This window comes from Aspergillus homomorphus (genome assembly GCF_003184865.1).
Source record: "Aspergillus homomorphus CBS 101889 unplaced genomic scaffold BO97scaffold_39, whole genome shotgun sequence".
Taxonomy (NCBI): domain Eukaryota; kingdom Fungi; phylum Ascomycota; class Eurotiomycetes; order Eurotiales; family Aspergillaceae; genus Aspergillus; species Aspergillus homomorphus.
This window is the reverse complement of record NW_020291925.1, coordinates 245,283-261,882: the sequence shown is the minus strand read 5'-3', so window position 1 is coordinate 261,882 and position 16,600 is coordinate 245,283. Positions and strand designations below refer to the sequence as shown.

General features: G+C 53.6%; 10 protein-coding genes across 10 annotated transcripts; 5 read left to right on the top strand and 5 right to left on the bottom strand.

The window, feature by feature from the left end:
* Positions 1-37: 37 nt before the first annotated feature.
* On the bottom strand, positions 38-660 carry rps23 (40S ribosomal protein uS12; the record flags this gene model as incomplete). The annotated part of the gene is made up of 2 exons (XM_025692018.1): positions 38-216; positions 402-660. 2 exons carry the CDS (start codon positions 658-660, stop codon positions 38-40), a joined length of 438 nt encoding a protein of 145 aa, XP_025548487.1.
* Positions 661-1,428: 768 nt separating this feature from the next.
* On the top strand, positions 1,429-2,575 carry BO97DRAFT_407845 (DUF5315 domain-containing protein). Its single transcript, XM_025695720.1, has one exon. It carries the CDS (start codon positions 1,581-1,583, stop codon positions 2,403-2,405), a length of 825 nt encoding a protein of 274 aa, XP_025548486.1. The 5' UTR covers positions 1,429-1,580; the 3' UTR covers positions 2,406-2,575.
* Positions 2,576-2,726: 151 nt separating this feature from the next.
* Positions 2,727-3,575, bottom strand: BO97DRAFT_375119 (MICOS complex subunit Mic12 family protein). Its single transcript, XM_025692972.1, has 2 exons — positions 3,288-3,575; positions 2,727-3,181 (listed from the first exon to the last, which is right to left on the bottom strand). The coding sequence occupies exons 1-2, from the start codon at positions 3,306-3,308 to the stop codon at positions 2,831-2,833; spliced, it is 372 nt and encodes a 123-aa protein (XP_025548485.1). The 5' UTR covers positions 3,309-3,575; the 3' UTR covers positions 2,727-2,830.
* Positions 3,576-3,738: 163 nt separating this feature from the next.
* Positions 3,739-5,048, top strand: BO97DRAFT_396700 (mitochondrial 54S ribosomal protein bL17m). Its single transcript, XM_025694098.1, has 2 exons — positions 3,739-4,166; positions 4,369-5,048. Exons 1-2 carry the CDS (start codon positions 3,951-3,953, stop codon positions 4,813-4,815), a joined length of 663 nt encoding a protein of 220 aa, XP_025548484.1. The 5' UTR covers positions 3,739-3,950; the 3' UTR covers positions 4,816-5,048.
* Positions 5,049-5,495: 447 nt separating this feature from the next.
* On the bottom strand, positions 5,496-8,334 carry BO97DRAFT_172880 (putative R3H domain protein). The gene is made up of 4 exons (XM_025690315.1): positions 8,180-8,334; positions 7,329-8,119; positions 7,129-7,269; positions 5,496-7,075 (listed from the first exon to the last, which is right to left on the bottom strand). The coding sequence occupies exons 1-4, from the start codon at positions 8,234-8,236 to the stop codon at positions 5,629-5,631; spliced, it is 2,436 nt and encodes an 811-aa protein (XP_025548483.1). The 5' UTR covers positions 8,237-8,334; the 3' UTR covers positions 5,496-5,628.
* Positions 8,335-9,128: 794 nt separating this feature from the next.
* Positions 9,129-10,404, top strand: BO97DRAFT_445603 (zinc finger CCHC-type containing 10). Its single transcript, XM_025698566.1, has 3 exons — positions 9,129-9,353; positions 9,409-9,544; positions 9,614-10,404. The coding sequence occupies exons 1-3, from the start codon at positions 9,269-9,271 to the stop codon at positions 10,284-10,286; spliced, it is 894 nt and encodes a 297-aa protein (XP_025548482.1). The 5' UTR covers positions 9,129-9,268; the 3' UTR covers positions 10,287-10,404.
* A 23-nt stretch (positions 10,405-10,427) lies between these two features.
* BO97DRAFT_407840 (CCDC12/cwf18 family protein) lies at positions 10,428-11,372 on the bottom strand. The gene has a single exon (XM_025695719.1). It carries the CDS (start codon positions 11,181-11,183, stop codon positions 10,566-10,568), a length of 618 nt encoding a protein of 205 aa, XP_025548481.1. The 5' UTR covers positions 11,184-11,372; the 3' UTR covers positions 10,428-10,565.
* A 579-nt stretch (positions 11,373-11,951) lies between these two features.
* Positions 11,952-14,111, top strand: BO97DRAFT_352117 (pentatricopeptide repeat protein; the record flags this gene model as incomplete). The annotated part of the gene is made up of 1 exon (XM_025692014.1): positions 11,952-14,111. One exon carries the CDS (start codon positions 11,952-11,954, stop codon positions 14,109-14,111), a length of 2,160 nt encoding a protein of 719 aa, XP_025548480.1.
* Positions 14,112-14,177: 66 nt separating this feature from the next.
* BO97DRAFT_396691 (protein kish) lies at positions 14,178-15,063 on the bottom strand. The gene is made up of 4 exons (XM_025694097.1): positions 14,857-15,063; positions 14,677-14,786; positions 14,507-14,588; positions 14,178-14,431 (listed from the first exon to the last, which is right to left on the bottom strand). The coding sequence occupies exons 1-4, from the start codon at positions 14,857-14,859 to the stop codon at positions 14,408-14,410; spliced, it is 219 nt and encodes a 72-aa protein (XP_025548479.1). The 5' UTR covers positions 14,860-15,063; the 3' UTR covers positions 14,178-14,407.
* A 45-nt stretch (positions 15,064-15,108) lies between these two features.
* BO97DRAFT_445600 (putative transcription initiation factor TFIID subunit 13) lies at positions 15,109-16,362 on the top strand (the record flags this gene model as incomplete). Its single annotated transcript, XM_025698565.1, has 2 exons — positions 15,109-15,598; positions 15,711-16,362. The coding sequence occupies 2 exons, from the start codon at positions 15,109-15,111 to the stop codon at positions 16,232-16,234; spliced, it is 1,014 nt and encodes a 337-aa protein (XP_025548478.1). The 3' UTR covers positions 16,235-16,362.
* Positions 16,363-16,600: the final 238 nt, after the last annotated feature.

Here is a 16,600-nt window from a genome sequence, read left to right as displayed (position 1 = left end):
AATTGCGTTCTCTTTTTGCACGTGGTGGTTGGGTTGCTTAAGAGCGGGGCTTCTCCTTCTTCTCCTTCCAGAGGGCCATGAGACCGACACCGGAGACCTTGACGACCTTGAAACGGACACCGGGAATATCACCCTTGGCCTTACCCTTACGACCGAAACCGGCGAGGAGGACCTCGTCGTTCTCGTCGATGAAGTTCAAGCAACCGTCGTTGGGGACTAAGGTATAAGATATTAGCGACGGTGTTCTGGAAGTCGAGTCCCTTGTGGATCAAGTGTCGTGCATTCGCCACCCTTAGCTCTCCCAGCGCACTGCATCCACCACTGCGATTATATCGCTTCAAACCCCATCCATCCGATACACACACGGAAGTCCAAGGGAAAAGAAAAAAAGGAGCACCCACCGAAAGCAGTAACCTTCTTGCCGTTCTTGATGAGCTGGACCTTGACACACTTGCGGATAGCGGAGTTGGGCTGCTTGGCCTCAACACCGACCTTCTCGAGGACGATACCCTTGGCGTGGGAAGCACCACCGAAGGGGGAGGACTTGTAGGCGGTACCGAGAAGGCGCTTCTTGTAGTGCAAGTCGGCCCAACGGTTCTCGCGACGGGTGTTCGCGAGCTTGCGGGCGGCGTTCAAACCACGGGGCTGTCCCTTACCCATCTTGTCGGATTATGTGCGGAGGACTGAAAACTGCATGGAAGAGAAAAAGCGGCGGTTAGATTGGGTTTCTTCTGGAGACCATCTTGACGATATCGCTGCAACACTGAATAAAGTCCGGGGTAGTGGGTAAATGCGCGGAGTGTGAAATGTGCATGGCCCGTCACGATTATCTTCCTTGGCTCTTCATCTTCGGTGTTTTCGCCGTTGTTCCTCCTCTTGGATTATCGGTTTAGGATGGTTTCTGTTGCTGATCGGGCCGGTTGCATCGACTGCATGCATAGTTGATGTCGCATGTTGGTGTGTATGTCGGAGGCGAGAATATCGATGGTCGGACTTTTCCTCTCTCTCTGTCTTTCTTCGGACGGGTGGCACGGCACAATTTCAACCTCACACGCAAGTTGGGGGGAACGGGCGATATCCAGAGAGAACAACGACAGCAATGGCAGGAAGTATCAAGTACGTACCGACTGATGGATATAACGCCAAAAGGCTGGATGGGCGGATGGATTGTCGAGAAGTCGAAAGGTCAAGGGAGGGTCTTCCTTTCACGGCCGGCGGTCGCTCGACTAGATCGAAAATGTTCAGCTGTGCGCCTTCGCCCTAAACGGCCGCTAAGCGAGGGACGACCAGCCCACGGGTTTTCCTCGGTGCCTCGGAGAAGCTGTTTCCCCGGGGGCTCTCTGCCGGCTGTCACCGCCCGCCTGTTATGCCTCCCGCCGCTGGGGGAAGGAAAGGGGAATGAAGAGCCGATAACGATAAGCCCCGGATGGAATACAACTTGCTATATCTACTATCTCCTGTCTCATTTTCTACAAAAGTTGATATCATTGATTTGATATGCTGTCAGAACTATCACCCAGAGATCAATCATAATGCCTTAACTCTACTTATCAACCATCATTCAAAGAAAACACGACACAATGCCTTCCAACAACCTGCGCATGGATCCCAAGATGGATCCCCGCATGGAAACCGCCCGGACGATAAGCTCGCAGCGACTTCCCCCGCCCGTGCTGTTCCAAGGTCCTCCGTCGCATAATGCTTCCAATATCTCCATTCCGCCGCCGCCACCAGCCTCAGTCGGCGTCAGCCCCCGCGGTGCAACCGACGCAGCTAGAGGGGGAAGCACATCGCCTCCGCTGCAGCGCAATCGCTCCGCCCGCGGCCTCGAGACCCCTGGCAGCTTCGGCTCGCCATTCCTCACCCGCAAGCAGTCGAAGGGGGATATCGACGGCTCCGATGCCATCTGGCAGGAGATGCAGAGCGCGCTCTCGGAGGTGGAGCTGAGTGCTGCCACGGGCGAGCATGTGTTTGGGGAGAGGCATTCCGAGGCCTTGGAGGATCTTCGGGCCAAGCAGTTGAAGCTCGCGCAGGCGTGGGCGCGCAGCGAGGCGGATGACAGGTTTGTCGAGGCGAAAGAAGCGATCCCGGCTAAGGGATCTGTCTCGCAGCAGGGACAGGCGGTACGGGGTGGTGCTGGTGCTGGGGAGCCGGCGGCTGCTGCGGAGGATGGCGGCGCTCGGAGTCTGGATGAGGAGACGGAGAATGATATTCTGCTAGCCCGCGAGAGACGCGAGGCTAATGATCGGTACTTTGACCGCGTCAACAATGGTGTTCTGGATGTCGTGGCCAAGTTGGAGGAGGTCGCCCAGGCTATGCGTGCTGTTGAGAGGGAGAGTCGGGATATCTGGAGCGATACTGATAGCTTGAGCACGGCGACGCAGACTACGGCAGATGCGGGGTGATCTGGCAGATGTGTATTGGCACTTGAGTTTCGTCGACTGACTTTCTCTGAAGAAAAGTCAACTGACGTTTGTCCTCGCTTGCTGACGGTTGCCTTTTCTCATACTCAGTAAATGGGTCAGATGAGCAATATGTGAGTTTAACTGTCGGCTGAACTCGATATCACTGTGCGGAACACAGCAAACACTGGGTATACGACCCTCCATCTCATCAATCTACGTCTATAGGACTCTATACAGAATCAAGCATCTAATAACAATCATCAATATATAGCTAAACCCACGCTAAAAGGAAAACCAACACTTTTATACTCATAAGAAACTAAATCAAGGGTATCAGAGAAAAGCCGCTCCCGATATCATACAAGCCCGCGCGCACAACACATATAACCAAACAGCCACAAATAAGCCAACCACACAAGCCCTTCCTACTCCTCACTCTTCACCAGCCTGACAGCCGACCTCCACCCTTCCACCGCCAAATCCCTCGCATCCTCCCAGCTAGCCTCGTAAGCCCTGTTGGCCAATGTCTCCACCTCCGTATTCCAGCGATGCTTGAGTAGTTCGGACAGCGTCGGCTGCGTACGTCTGGGAGGCAGCTCCCGGAGCTTCTCGGCTTCGCTGGGGATCAAGCGGCGGTCGTATGCGCCTGTGGACGAGGCCAGCCAGGTCAATGCGCGGGTTTGCTCGTGGATCGCGTTGCGTTGCTCTAGACGGTTGTATCGGTGGACTTGGACAGTTAGGTAGAGGACGGTCGTCGTGAGTGCGAATCCGCTCGCCTGGGAGTGTCAGTTTGGGCTTGACTATGTAGGAGTTGTGGTTGGGGTGGTTGGGGGAGTTTGAGTTGTTTTCGTGGGACGAGAGTACGGGGGTCTTATGACTTACGAAACCCGTAAAAAAGCCCATTGTATTTCTAGTTCAAGGAGCCAAGTAGACGAGAGCCGAGTGCTCCAAAGAAAAAGCCACCGGGGTTATTTCGATCAAGCGTGGTTGATGTATGCTATCAACTGCACGCAGGAGTCAAGTAGTTAGGCGGGGAGAAGGACGGAAGCAGGCTTTTGCGGATAACGGCGTCGGAGTGCTAGATATAGATTCAATGTCGACCCGTCGCCAATCCAGCGGAGTTATGAGTTTTAACGAGTATATATTCTGTCAAATCCAAGGCAATAATCGAGAGCTTGAGTGTTTCGTAGGTGAACTGGTTACAAAAACCGCTGCGGTCCAACACCGCGCGGACCGGGCCAGTCCTCGACGCACTCCGATTGGCCGATGCGGCGGAAGTTCGAATCTTTTGCTCCTCGCAGAACTTCCACTGCATAACCTATCTAGATGGTAGGACCGCCAAATTCACACTACTCCCTGATCTTCTAGCCACCTCATCCCTTTGAAACGCCAATCAACCTCCACTCCGCTGATCGGACATACCTCGAGTTTCCTTCCCTTTCACCGCCCAATAACACCCGGGGGGAAAAGAGAAAACTCACGACCCCCGACCTCCAGCACCACAACCACAACCACCACCACCCACCCCCAAATTAAACAAGCACAATGGCCGGAGGCGCCGCGAAATACCGCCACCTGAGCCGCAAGTCGTCGCATCGACAAGCGCTGCTCCGCAACCTGGTGACATCGCTCTTCAAGCACGAGTCGATCACGACCACATGGGCCAAGGCCAAGGAAGCGCAACGCCTAGCGGAGAAGCTGATCACGCTGGGCAAGAAGAACACGGCGGCGAGTCGACAAACTGCGCTGGCGACTTTCTACGTACGTCCTTCCCTTTCCTTCCTCAGGCAGAACACGACCGGAACACAAGCAGAACCCCAAGCAGGATGCACATACACATACACACGCATACGCACACCTCCTCTACTCTATTTCCTATTCATTCTACAAACATCAAGCACCTCTCACCCCCGGCGCAACCCTACACCGCAAAGTACTAACCACCCGAGAAAAAAACGAATAGACCCCCCACGAAATCCTCCCCAAACTCTTCGGCCCACTGCGTACCCGCTACGCGAACCGACCGGGCGGGTACACGCGGGTGTTGCGCGTGGAGCCCAAGAAGGACGATGCAGCGGAGAGCGCTGTCCTGGAGCTGGTCGACGGGCCCAAGGACATGCGGTTTGCGATGACGGCGCGCACGATCGCGCGCCAGCGGGCCCAGGGTTTCGACACCCTGAATGAGATCACCACGCAGAACGTCCGCAAGGTCACGCGGTTCCGGGAGAATGGCGTCAAGGTCCTGGAGAAGGCGATTCGGCAGTTGAAGCTTAGTGGGCATGGCGCTGAGGGGGCCGAGGCCGGCGCCGCGCCCGGGGCTGGGGCTACCGCTAAGGGTCGGAGTGGTGGAGGTGTTAGTATCAAGAGTATTGTGGAGAAGAACAAGAAGAAGGGTAAGAAGACGGCTTAAGGGATTTTCTCTTTGAATGTGAAGAATCGAGGAATCTAGGAGGGGGCTCGATGGGGAGGAAGAAGAAGAAGAAGAAGAAGAGAACAGTGAGTTTTTTCTGATGGGAACTTGGAAGTCATCGGCAGCGACATGTTGGTCCGCTTTTTTTTTATCTGGTTGTTATATTTTCTTTTCCCTTTTCTGTACCTTATATCATATCATTACCTAGGTTGTTTCTCTGTGCAGCTCTTCCTTTCAACCCTAACTGGACCGACCGATGGCTGGCCATGATTGTATTTCTACCTGTTATGGCTTTTGTACAAATGATACTGTAACGGAGTGAGTTCCACTTAATAACGCTCGGAACTTGTCTAGGACTACGTACTAGGCTGATTCGCAGGCTGTGGCTAGACTGGACAAACCAGCCAAGAATTGACTCCTTCATCATCAACTCAATCATACATTTATTGTGTCTAAGCACCATCAACCACCCCCGTAACAGCAAGATCTAATGATATAGCAATAAAGCTACCGTGCCATGCTCACACGCCCTAGGTCAAATCCCAGTCAACGCCATGCAAAGCCTAGTCTTGGTCCGCGGTCCATACTACAACGCGGCCTAGGCAAGAACTCACATATCTCGAGAACTCATGACATGGGTGCGGCACTTTCCGCACTCTTGATCAATCCGCCAGAGGTTAAGGGTAGTCAATCCAGGTCCCTGTCACATGTGTTTCGCCACGAGAAGAGAATATGTGCACTTTTTGGGGAAAAAAAAAAACAGTATAAAATCCGTCTATCATCGCCGGAGCCATAGTACTGATGAGAGCAGAGCTAATTAGCTCGTGGTAGCATTGTCCCTCCTGATACAACAAGCGGCCCATTCTTGCTATTCAGAGAGTTGGTGGGATAAGGCGGAGTCGAAGTAGGTCCATTCCGGTGCTTCAAGTCGAAGTCAGACGGCACCTCGGACGGTGGTGGTTTGGGAGGAAGATGAGACGGTGTTCCCCACTTGGCAATCGAATCTCGACCACCGGAGGGTATGTTGCGAGGGAGACCTGGCCCAGCGGACCCCAAAGCATCCTGACTCTTGATGTTGACATCCTGGTAACCATTCCACTGTGGCAGGACCCCCGGCTGCATGCCAGCATACGGACCCATTCCGTGCTGGCCGCCCTTGCTGGGATGCCGTGCTATTGTAGCTGCTCCGCCCGGGACAAACGAGCGTGTCTGGGGGTTGAAAGGAGACCGACCAAAACTTCCTGGCATAGGATGAGGGCCTGAGTGAGGCTGCATGGCAGGACTCATGGGCTGCCCCGGATACTGAGCATAGGGATATGAAGTGGGGGTAGGCGGCTGGGTCTGGTAGTTCGCCCATGCAGCCGGGGGATGGGTCGGGGGATGGGTCGGGGGATGGTTGCGATGAGGAGGTTGATGATAGCCGCCGGGATAAGGTGGTGTCGACCAACCAGGCGTCTGCTGATACTGTACAGGGTTGGGGATGGGATAGCTGCCAAGGGCGGGTGATGATTTCGTCGAAGCCATCGCCGGCGATTGATTGATGGAAGCATACCCTGTAAAAGGAGACTGCTGGGGAACAGGTCCATTCTGCCACGGACCACTTGGAGTCATTTGTGGAGACACGGGCATCGAATAATGAGGCATCGTATTCGGATTCACATTACTCGGGTACATGGCGCCAGGCTGAGGACTCGGGGCATAGCCCATATTGGGTGGAGATACTCCAGGTCCCACCATGCAAGGCTGGTTCGGGAAAGACGGGTCATTCATGGCCATACCGAACGGCACTGAACCATTGCCGAAATGCATCCCAGGGTAATAGGCGTTGAATTGAGATCGGGCCTCAAAACTGTCGTCATGCGGTGTTTTCTGTCTGTGCGTCTTCTTGCGTCCGCTAGTTGAACTGGAGCGCGACATGTTGGCGCTACTGTCGCCATTCGCGGTCTCTGCGGCAGCCTTTGACTCAGGGAAATCTCGGAATATCCGCTCACGCGCTTCCTGATATTTGGCTTCTCGCTCCTCTCGGGTCAAAGCCAGCCTATCTTTAGCCGGAGTGGCCCCTGTGGATGAACCACCACGATCCCCGTCATTGCCGCTATCGCCAGCTTCTGATCCGTCCTTTGAATAGCCAGAGCTTGCTGCAATGCTGCCCTCAGTCGATGGTCGCTCACTACCCATGCGCCGCATTATTTTCATCGCAGGCATTGCAGGTGGCGGTGTGCTGTTATTGGCTGCATATATGATAGAGAGAGGCGTTGGCCTAGCCATAAATTAACACGTTGTTTTACATCGAACCCATGCGAGTAAACTTACAGTCGACAGAAAGGTGTCCTGTGAAGCCTGACTGACGTGACGTTGTTATCCACAAAGTGAGTCAGATGGTAGTAATCGCCCAGTTTATGAGCCAAGAGTCTTCCAAATGCATTGGAAGGAGGAAGTTCCAATGAATGTTCCCTATTCAGCGAGGATTAGAACACGATACGCAGAGCCACCGGTACGGATTCGGGACTTACTTGGAGTTTTGTATGAAATGTCGAACCTTCTCCTCTAGCTGGAGAATCAGAAGACGATCTTTCGGAGATTTCATGGCCTCGAGAAGCTTCTCGTCTGGTTCTGACGGAAAACCGTGTATAGGTCTTCCTGCTTGGAAAGCCTCAGAGCCGGGGGTGATAAAGCCGCTGGAAGCTGGATCCGGAAGCAGAGCGCCGTTGGTGCGCTGCATACCGTCGGGGTATACGGGCCCGGTCGGCTGGAGAATAGCCCGCGGTCTTTGCATGTCTCTGAACCCGCGAACACCCGAGTCGGAACCCGTTATCGAATTCGGGGCGCCAGAAGCAGGCCCAGAGAGAGACTCTTCCTCGTCAATAGCTTGTACGCTAGCGCTATCATCAGGGCGTAGAGAGTCCTTCTCATCCATTGCGAACGTAGTGACTGAAGCCATACTCTTCGAATCAAAGCTCGTCGGCTTGGTCGAAGAACTCGAGAGATGGGTGCGATCATCCTCGTCAAATGACGTCTCTCGTTTGAATGACCCGTTTCCTAGACCCACGCTAGTGAAATCGGGATTATCATGATACTTCTTTTCCGATAGATCAATGCCTTGCACAGCCTGGGAGAGACCGTCGACATTTCGATCGACAGAGGCGGCATCGTCATGAACGTTGCCAGGGCCTAGCTGGCCAGAATGAATGTCTTGGGAACCATAGAGTTCGGACGAAGATGGAGCTTCAATGGACTGCGGACCATTTAGTTCGTCAGGTGGCACGGAAGCTACAGGCTCAAATGATGGAGGCATCGCGGCAATCTGTGGCAGGATGTCAGGCCAAGTCCGGGACATGACGCTGGATGGTGCGGGAGGACCAACCTTTGCAAAGGAGAGACGGTGCTCGTCACTCGTAGAACCTCTCGATGCCATTATCATAGAACACTTTCCGCCGAATATCAATATCTTCTTAGCGTCTCTATTCGCTAGTGGTGTGAACGAACGAGCAGTGAACCGACGACTGAGAGGGAAACGCCGACGAGAGAAAGTGCACGGCTATACTCGACGCGTTCGGGAATTGGCGATAATAAAAACCGGAATTCGAATTGATCAAAATCCACTCAAAGAACCCACTTCACACAAGCCCAAAAAGAAAGACGGCACATCTCTGGGAAACGTAATTCGCCATAAGGAAAGCTGCTTCGAGGTTAGGACCGCGGGGAATACCACAAAGCCGTCTCGTAGGCCAAGCGGAGAGCAAGGTGACCGGTCGATCAGGGGAAGAACGCCAGTGATGTGAGGCGCGAGGGAGATCGGTAAGCAGCTTGAGGGGAAAATGACTGGTCTTACACGATGGTCAGAATGATCGAGTCATGCTCCTCTTTGATATGCGATCTTTTTTTTTCTTCTTGGGGGACAAGCGAAAAAGGTTCGGATATCTTGAGGAAGTGGGATTGGGGGGGAGAGAGAGGGGAGGACAGAGAATCTTCGTACAATGAAAAGCAAAAAAAAGGGGAAGACAAGCAACCACCCTGTAAGAGCAAGTCGGACGAGACGACAGACAGTACCTAGATAGGCCGATGGAGGGTGGGTGTGGTCCGTCGCTACTATGCGGGTGGGAAGTGAATGAGTGGGTATGGATTCATTTGGGCTGAGAAGGAACGAAGGCAGGCAGGGCAGGTCACGGGTCGCCCGCGCGGGTTTTCCAACTTACCTTCGCTTGTTTCTCGTCCTTCAGCAGTTGTTAGCCGCGCGCCTAACCTAGGCTGTTCCGATCCACTCAGTTGGCCTGGACAGCCGCGGAGACAAAGCCTGGAAAGGCAGTCATCAACTGAGTAAGCTACATTTGAGGCACTGGAGAGCTGGAATATATCTCCCTGTCGATCCAAGTGATTAGTAGCGCCTTTGACTTCCACTCCTATCAATCAAGTCCCTATCCTCGCTCGGGTAGAGGGTCGAGGGTCGATCCCCATGAATCGTTATCGAAATGCCCCCGGGCTCCGAGGCCCCAGCAAGGCAACCGCCAGCACCATGTGCCAAAAATGCTTGAAACGAGATATGTCCTCACCTTTGATATATCCTCATGATCGCAGACTAACATGACCCAGCACGGCACTACAGCTATGAATGTAAAGTCACGGCGCAGGAGCGGCCCTACATGTCTCGCCCATCGCGCACCCAACAGTTGCAGAACCCGAAGCTGCGGCCGCAATTAACAAATGATGCCCCCAAGGATACGTTGCGCACGTAAGTCTCCCTCGGCTATCTTATTCTTGTACCCTATCTTTAGAACAGAACAATTGACTGGAACCGTAGGAAAGAGTCTAATGATGAGCCTTTGACAAGGCACGAGGAGGAGCGAGGTCGCAAGAGAGATTTGGACCAGGTGGACCCTTTGGGTAGTCGGACTCAGATGTCAAAACGAGCGCGATCGGCTTCTTCGCACTCAGCGAGCTCTGTATCGACGATTTCGACAAGTCGGTCTCACTCACGGTCGCCTTCCCGTCAGCACGACCGGGCAAGATCTATGTCCTCTCGTCCTTCCGGCCAAAGGAAAAGACGCTATAGTGACTCTTCTTCCACTCACTCCGTTGCTTCTTACACCTCTGGAGAAAGAGGCTCTCGGTCTAGGTCGCGTGAGTGGTCGAATGACCGGAACACACGGCGCAGACGTCGCGCCTCAAGTCCGGAGGAACGAGGGCGGCCCAGAAACATATCGCGGGATGGGGGACGACGGGACAGGTCCAGAAGTCACAACGCGGACCGCAGTCGAATGGGCACAAACAGAAGATCGATGTCTCCTACGCTGGCGACTGAGAGCGACTTCCCAGATCCGAGAGACCGCAAGGCGCAAGCCCGTCCGGATCCCGTGAGAAGTGGCGGCGGACGTGGCCTCGGTCAGGGACCCCCGCCGCCCCGACGGGAGAGGAGTCTCAGTCCTTACAGCAAACGGATTGCGCTGACGCAATCAATGAACTTGGGACGTTAGGCAGCGTGTGATTTTGGATAGAGAAAAGTCATTAGGAAGGATGCGCAGGCGTATGGCGTTCTAGCTCTAGATAATTACCGGGCCACTGTACAATAGGAGAGTTGGTTGTGAACGACGCAGAGTTGTTTGGAAACATATGAAGTCTTAGTATTGCTATGCAAAATCCCGTAACGCCTTGCGACAATCGCCCCTGACCCCAGTAGATGAGCGCCTGATAGATAACGAGATGAAACCGAATCATACCAACAGTTATTGTACACCAATCCAAGGGTATCAAGATCATACCGCCCCGTCCTCTTCCAACTCCCTCCGTTCCTCTTCCTCCTCTTCCCTTTCTCGGACGTGGATTCCCTCCACCAGCATCTCACCCTCGATGCCTACCTCCTCTCCCTGTTGGTCGTCATTGGGTCCGGCGCTCTTGGCCTGCGCGGCCCGTTGCGCATTTTCAATACGTTGGCGCACGAGTCTTGCGATGGCGTTCTGGGTTCGCACATTCAGGACATTCATCTTCTCGTCCAGGTCACGCTTCAGATCCCAGTTGGGCTTCTTGGGCTGCAGCTTGAACAAATCAATCGGTTGATCCGCCTCCGCATCTTTCTCCGCTTGCTCGGCAGTCGCTCTGGCGATCTCAGCAGCTTGAGCTTCCACGGTGATCTGGCCATCTGTTGGGGCTTGTTCAAATCCGAGCTTGGGGCCACGAGTTTCCGGGTCGTAGTTTCTTCCAGACAGGTATTGCTTGGTCACATCCGGAGCGGCATCTTCCAGCTCGTCATTGGCGGCACCAGCTTCAGTTAAAGGCTCCGGTTCTGGTTGTTTGCGTTTTAGGGCAGCAAGCTTTGCAAGCCGAGCTTTGCGCTCCGTCGCCGCGGCATCGAGAGAGGCATGGTTGGAGGACATGGCTGCGGAGATGAGGGGGACGGAGAGCGGTTGTGCACAATCAAAGCAAGTGGGTAGAAAACTAGACTTGCTGATTCCTGAGATGGCAGAAAGGCAATTTGTCTCGAGCTGTCACCCTTCTCAGAAATGACGGGGTACTCAGTCAAACAGGAATGAAAGTAGACCGAGGTGGGAGTTGGTGGTATGAATCGATGAAATTGGAGACCGCAGTAGTAGGACTGATATCGGCAAGTGATTTGCGCGCCCGCGCGCCACAGTCCGGGACCTCCTCAGCCACACTTGATCCGCGCCGGAGCAAAATCGGGCGGCGTCTTCTTCCCCGGGTTTGTCATGGAAAAGAACTCAAACTATGTGATTAATTCCGATCAGCCCTCTTCGGCCACTGTTCCCAGATTACTTCAGGTTTCCTGTTCACACATTTCATGCAAACACACAAACGGACCCTGAATGTTATTAAGTCCGCACCGCTTTCTGCGCTCCCGCGCCGGTGCTGGGTTGCCCCCCTATGCCCTGCAACCGAAACTCTGCTCCGGATATTGGCTTCGCCAGAGTGAGAGAATACAATATACAAGGCGGCACATCCAAGATGCAACGCAAACGAAGATCCAAGTCCCGATTGAGCCTGACTTATTATCACACGACTCAGAATCTTCCATCGACCATACTGGCGCAATAAACCGCGGTTATGATCAACCTCGAAGTACACACCCTCTGGCCTCTTCCGATCACTTCGATTTACCAGGAACCGATCTCGGCTTGATAGATGAAATGCCCACCAAAGCACCAAAGCAACTCAAGCTTCTTGATCCTTGCGAACCTGGACGCAGCTATCGGTCCTTGCGCCTTCCCCACTACGGCCCAGGCAATCGGCCACTCCGACATAATGCATTTGTGGTGAATGGTGGCACTATTAGCTACCGCGAGAGGATAATAGACGAGGAGGCATACAATGCGGATCAGGAGATACGGAAATCGTCTCTGTTTGTTGGTAACAATCGACTTCGGAGGTGGCGAACAGCCCGCAATGAGCTGTTCAAATCTGCATACTTCAAGCGGCCAGTGCCAGAGAGAGTTGGGGATATCCTCGAAGAATTCGAAGTAACTGAATTGGACAAGAAGCTGCTGGAAATGCTTGAAAACGGCCGTCTAGAGGAGTTCCGCGACGCCTGGGAACGGCTCGACCGATTCAACAAATCCGAGCACTGGATGAGACTCTCACTATGGCTTCTGCAAAATTCCCCAGACCTCTCTTTGAAGTTTCTTTACATCACCTGCGAAGGCGAGCATAGGCCGTTGCAAGTCATGGTCAGTGAGTGCTTGCTTTTTGTGCGAATGCACGGTTCAGACTTTCTTCATTCCTGGAGGTATGGTTCGAAGACCTTTGCCGACCTCGTGGCTGTTTGCTTGAACCCACACTATTGGCCTATCGTCCTTGCACCACAGAAAGGGATTCGGTTCTTTATCATTGCGGCAGATGATGAACACGTCATCCAAGCCTGGACGCTCGCACACGAACGACAAGTTCATATTTCCGCTGAAACATACCTCGCTTGGGTAACTCGCTTCACGCAGATGGGTAAAGTCGATCTGGCCCTGGAGGCCTTAGATCATGTACGTCAAATTGGACAGGTGGGCTTGGAGATGACATCCGAGGTAGTCAAACGCCATGCCTGCGTGCTCCTGCTGCGCGACACGGTTGAAGATGGCCCCTCAGGGCGGAATTTCCACATTCTACCCAAGCTCCTTGAGATGGGCATGCGTCCTGACGTAGACATGATGGATCTGATTCTGAGAAACTGTTACAAGACAGGAGATGCAGAACTAGGCCGTGATATGTTGAGACATATGCAGAGTCAAGGCTATCCGTTGACCTCATACACCTATACAACGCTACTGTCAGATGCCACGCGTCGACTGGACCGAAGGGAGATCAACCGGCTGAGGACTGAGATCGACGCCGAAAGAGAGGACATCCGGAACAACAGATTCGTCAAGACTAAGTTGTTCCACGCGTATTTCTGCCTCGATGTGAAGGGAGGGGCGAGTCAGCGGAGTTTAGAAATGGATAACAAGCAGGTCTTCCGCCATTTGTTGAACCTGTACAACTCGCTGTTCGACATCACACCTTTAAAGCAGCTTGGGGTTGTTCCACATTCATACCAACTGGATTCAGATCAAGCAGGGAAAACCTCGCCGGACGCTATCCCTCTTTACCTCATGATTGCCTCGTATCTTCGATGCAACAGGCACGCTTCGGTCACTGCGCGGGTCTACGACCGCTTTATCGAGCGCTTGCATGCAGAGGACCCAGTTTTTCTCCCGCTGGCTAGAACCGATCATACCTGGCACGAGTTTATGTATGCATGGCGCAATGATGTTCGAGGACTGCGACCTTCAGTGCGTCTTGTCGAAACCATGCAGCAAATGAGCAACGAGGACACCGTCAGCCCGGATAAGCCATGGTTCCGGCCCAAGCCGACGGTTTACATCTGGACCACCTTGGTACATGCATTCTTCTGGAACAAAGAACCGCGTGCGGCAGAGCAGGTGGTGGGATTGATGGAAAAGCTCAAAGTCCAGCATAATCCGGTGGTCTGGACCACCTTGATCGAAGGGTACGCGCAGAACAAGGACATCCTCAAGGTCGCCGAGACGATCAGAGCGATGGAAGATGCTGGCCATGATATGGACGCGTTCACCATCAAGGCGCTCCGCCATATCCAGAATCCAGAGCGACTCTGGCAAGCTGTGGAAGAACTAGAAAAACAGGCCGATGAGGGTATAAACAAGGCAGTATCCGAATCGGTCACCGCCAAAATGCGCTTCGACGATGCTGAGGATGACGCCGATTGGTTGCTCGACAAGGGCCTCCAACGCTTGAAGGCCAAAAGCCAAGCACGTGACAAGACACTCTCGTTTGTAGATTAAACTGTTCTGATTGATTCTTAAGCATAGCGTGGGTCGGATGAACTAGGGGCGGTTGGTATATAGAGCGTTTGAGGCGTCCAAACAGGCACGGGATATACATCGTGGGATTTAAACCGCAATTTTTGCCGATGTCATGTACAGAATCCATTATTTCCGCAATTCAAGAAAAAGAAAAGATCACACAAAACTGTATGCCACATGAATCGCACAGTGAAAGTAGAACTTCAAAACTATAACGCCCCTGCCTGGTGAAGCCGACCATGCAATTCCTGAACTCGTGAGACGAGACCACTCTATCAGCCGCCGAAGAAGATCGAAACCTAGACAAAGGAAGCATCACTATCAGCATCTCCGAAGTTATACTTGGGGGTTTCAGAGAGAACGGAAGCTCTTACAGCCATCACCACGCAGCAGATACTGACGTAAGGACTCAGCCGTTCACCGATGCGAGCACATTTCCAGAAAATACCGAAGAAGCTGCTGACATGGTTAGAGTCTTCCATCTAGTGAGCTAAAGATGAGAGTGTCATCCAGAGCTGCCCTGCGAATGGCCACCAACACGTACCCGTTCTGATTGCGGTCCATGATTCCCGGCATGATCGAATGGGCATAAGTGCTCGTGCAGATGACGAGCAGGAAGACCAGCAGCAGTGACTGGAAATTGAAGAGGGCCGACTGCAAGAACCTCGACATTAGCACTCTGATCAGAAGGTCAATGAGCAGCGCTGCTCCGGCGTTCACTTACCATCTTGACGAGGCGGTTGATTGAACCAGGTGTCTGTCCTGTCCTAATTCTCCTTCCCAGGTGCGAGATTGCGAGGAAAGGCCTCTCCTCCTATTGACTACTTCACTGTGAAGCGCAATCTATCGATAAATAGCATGCGCAAGGATCCAATACCTTCAACGAGAGATCACACTGTAGAAGAGAAAGTGGAGCTTCTCCTCGTCATCCTCATCGACCGTCATTCTATCCCGCCTACGAGCTCATTCTGCCACCATGCCGTTCGGCGGGAACCGCCACCGCCTTTCGGGGTCGAGGCCCGTCCTCCGCTATGCGCCGCGGTCCCGACCGACTCCTACTCCAACAAGACCTTCCTCATTCCCACCACCACCACCATCATCATCGTCATCCTCGGCATCATCGTCGCAGGCCACAACCTCTCACACCCGGCAGCAGACCTCAGCCCGGAGGAACCCGTCTGGCCGCACCACCACTCCTACTATCCCCCGTCACCGCAGCACAGGTCATGTTTCGAGTGAACTCGCCCCTCCCTGGCCGTGGAACCCCGAAGAAACAGCATTAATTCAGAGCGGATATAAACCCGCCTATCCTACACCCAAACCGGACAACACCAACAGCACCAACGACGCAATCTCAGCATCCAATTCCAATCTCAAATCCAACCCTCCCACCACCCGCAAGAAAATGGCCGAACCTCGAGCCCGTGCCGCCCGGCACAAAGGGCAAATGAACTTCGCCGGAGACCGTAAGTCCCTGCCTCCGCCGCTCCCCTTGGTCCAAAACACCTACACATCCACCCAAACAATACCCTATCCCATCAATACCCACAGATACTAATCCCCCGGGGGGGAAAACAGTCCGCTTACTCCTCCTCGCCTACGGCGACCCGCGCCCACACCCATCGTATCCCTCGGACCCGCTCCCAGAAACCATCCGCGTGCTGGACGAGATCGTCACGGACTTCGTGCTGGAGATGTGTCACGGCGCCGCGCAGTACGCGAGCTACTCGCGACGGCAGAAGATCAAAGTGGACGATTTCCGGTTCGCGCTGCGCCGGGACCCGAATAAGCTTGGCCGTGTGCAGGAGCTGTTGCGTATGGAGCGCGAGCTGAAGGAGGCCCGGAAGGCGTTCGATCAGAATGATGATCAGGTTGGGAATTTGAAGGATGCGGCTGCGGCTGCGGCTGCGGCGAAGAAGGGAGGTGCTGGTGGGGGTGCAGCTATGGATAATGATGAGTTGGGGCCGGCGGAGAGTGTGGACGGGAGGAAGAGCAAAGGTAAGGGGAAGAGGAGTGCGGCTGCGCGCAGGGATTCCGATGTCACGGAGGAGAGCAGTGTGACGGTTGGGACGGCGAAGAAGAGGAAGGTGGGTGGGAATTGAGTTTCGAGGTGTTTTTCTATTGTTGTTTGGTTGGCGTTTTCGGGCTTTTTCCATGCATTGGCAATGGAATGCGGGTGGTTCTCGGGGTGGGTTGTGCGTAAAGTGTATCTATATTCAAAGTGATATCCCTATTATTTAGTTGGCATTGAGAATGGCGTTGACCATGAAATGAAAATGCAATTGCTCATACTGCATCATTGTTCATATACCGGTAGTAGACAGAAAATATATCTCTATCCACCCGATAAGGCTGCAAATGCTAATCTTTGAACTCCGAGCTATCTTATCTTGTACGGCACCGCCACATCACTATATATCCTGGCAGTACAATATCTTCGATAAATAAACAACCCCACTACCTGAAGA

Coding starts and splice junctions, on each gene's coding strand:
- BO97DRAFT_407845 (XM_025695720.1), top strand. CDS start 1,581: ATGCCTTCCAACAACCTGCGCATGGATCCCAAGATGGATCCCCGCATG.
- BO97DRAFT_375119 (XM_025692972.1), bottom strand. CDS start 3,308: ATGGGCTTTTTTACGGGTTTC. Junction 3,182..3,287: donor TGGGCTTTTTTACGGGTTTC/GTAAGTCATAAG, acceptor TGACACTCCCAG/GCGAGCGGATTCGCACTCAC.
- BO97DRAFT_396700 (XM_025694098.1), top strand. CDS start 3,951: ATGGCCGGAGGCGCCGCGAAATACCGCCACCTGAGCCGCAAGTCGTCG. Junction 4,167..4,368: donor CTGCGCTGGCGACTTTCTAC/GTACGTCCTTCC, acceptor AAAAACGAATAG/ACCCCCCACGAAATCCTCCC.
- BO97DRAFT_172880 (XM_025690315.1), bottom strand. CDS start 8,236: ATGATAATGGCATCGAGAGGTTCTACGAGTGACGAGCACCGTCTCTCC. Junction 7,270..7,328: donor CATTTCATACAAAACTCCAA/GTAAGTCCCGAA, acceptor CTCGCTGAATAG/GGAACATTCATTGGAACTTC. Junction 7,076..7,128: donor AGGACACCTTTCTGTCGACT/GTAAGTTTACTC, acceptor ATTTATGGCTAG/GCCAACGCCTCTCTCTATCA.
- BO97DRAFT_445603 (XM_025698566.1), top strand. CDS start 9,269: ATGAATCGTTATCGAAATGCCCCCGGGCTCCGAGGCCCCAGCAAGGCA. Junction 9,354..9,408: donor CCAAAAATGCTTGAAACGAG/ATATGTCCTCAC, acceptor ATGACCCAGCAC/GGCACTACAGCTATGAATGT. Junction 9,545..9,613: donor CCCAAGGATACGTTGCGCAC/GTAAGTCTCCCT, acceptor CTGGAACCGTAG/GAAAGAGTCTAATGATGAGC.
- BO97DRAFT_407840 (XM_025695719.1), bottom strand. CDS start 11,183: ATGTCCTCCAACCATGCCTCTCTCGATGCCGCGGCGACGGAGCGCAAA.
- BO97DRAFT_396691 (XM_025694097.1), bottom strand. Junction 14,589..14,676: donor ATGGACCGCAATCAGAACGG/GTACGTGTTGGT, acceptor CCATGTCAGCAG/CTTCTTCGGTATTTTCTGGA. Junction 14,432..14,506: donor TCTGCTGCGTGGTGATGGCT/GTAAGAGCTTCC, acceptor TCCTTTGTCTAG/GTTTCGATCTTCTTCGGCGG.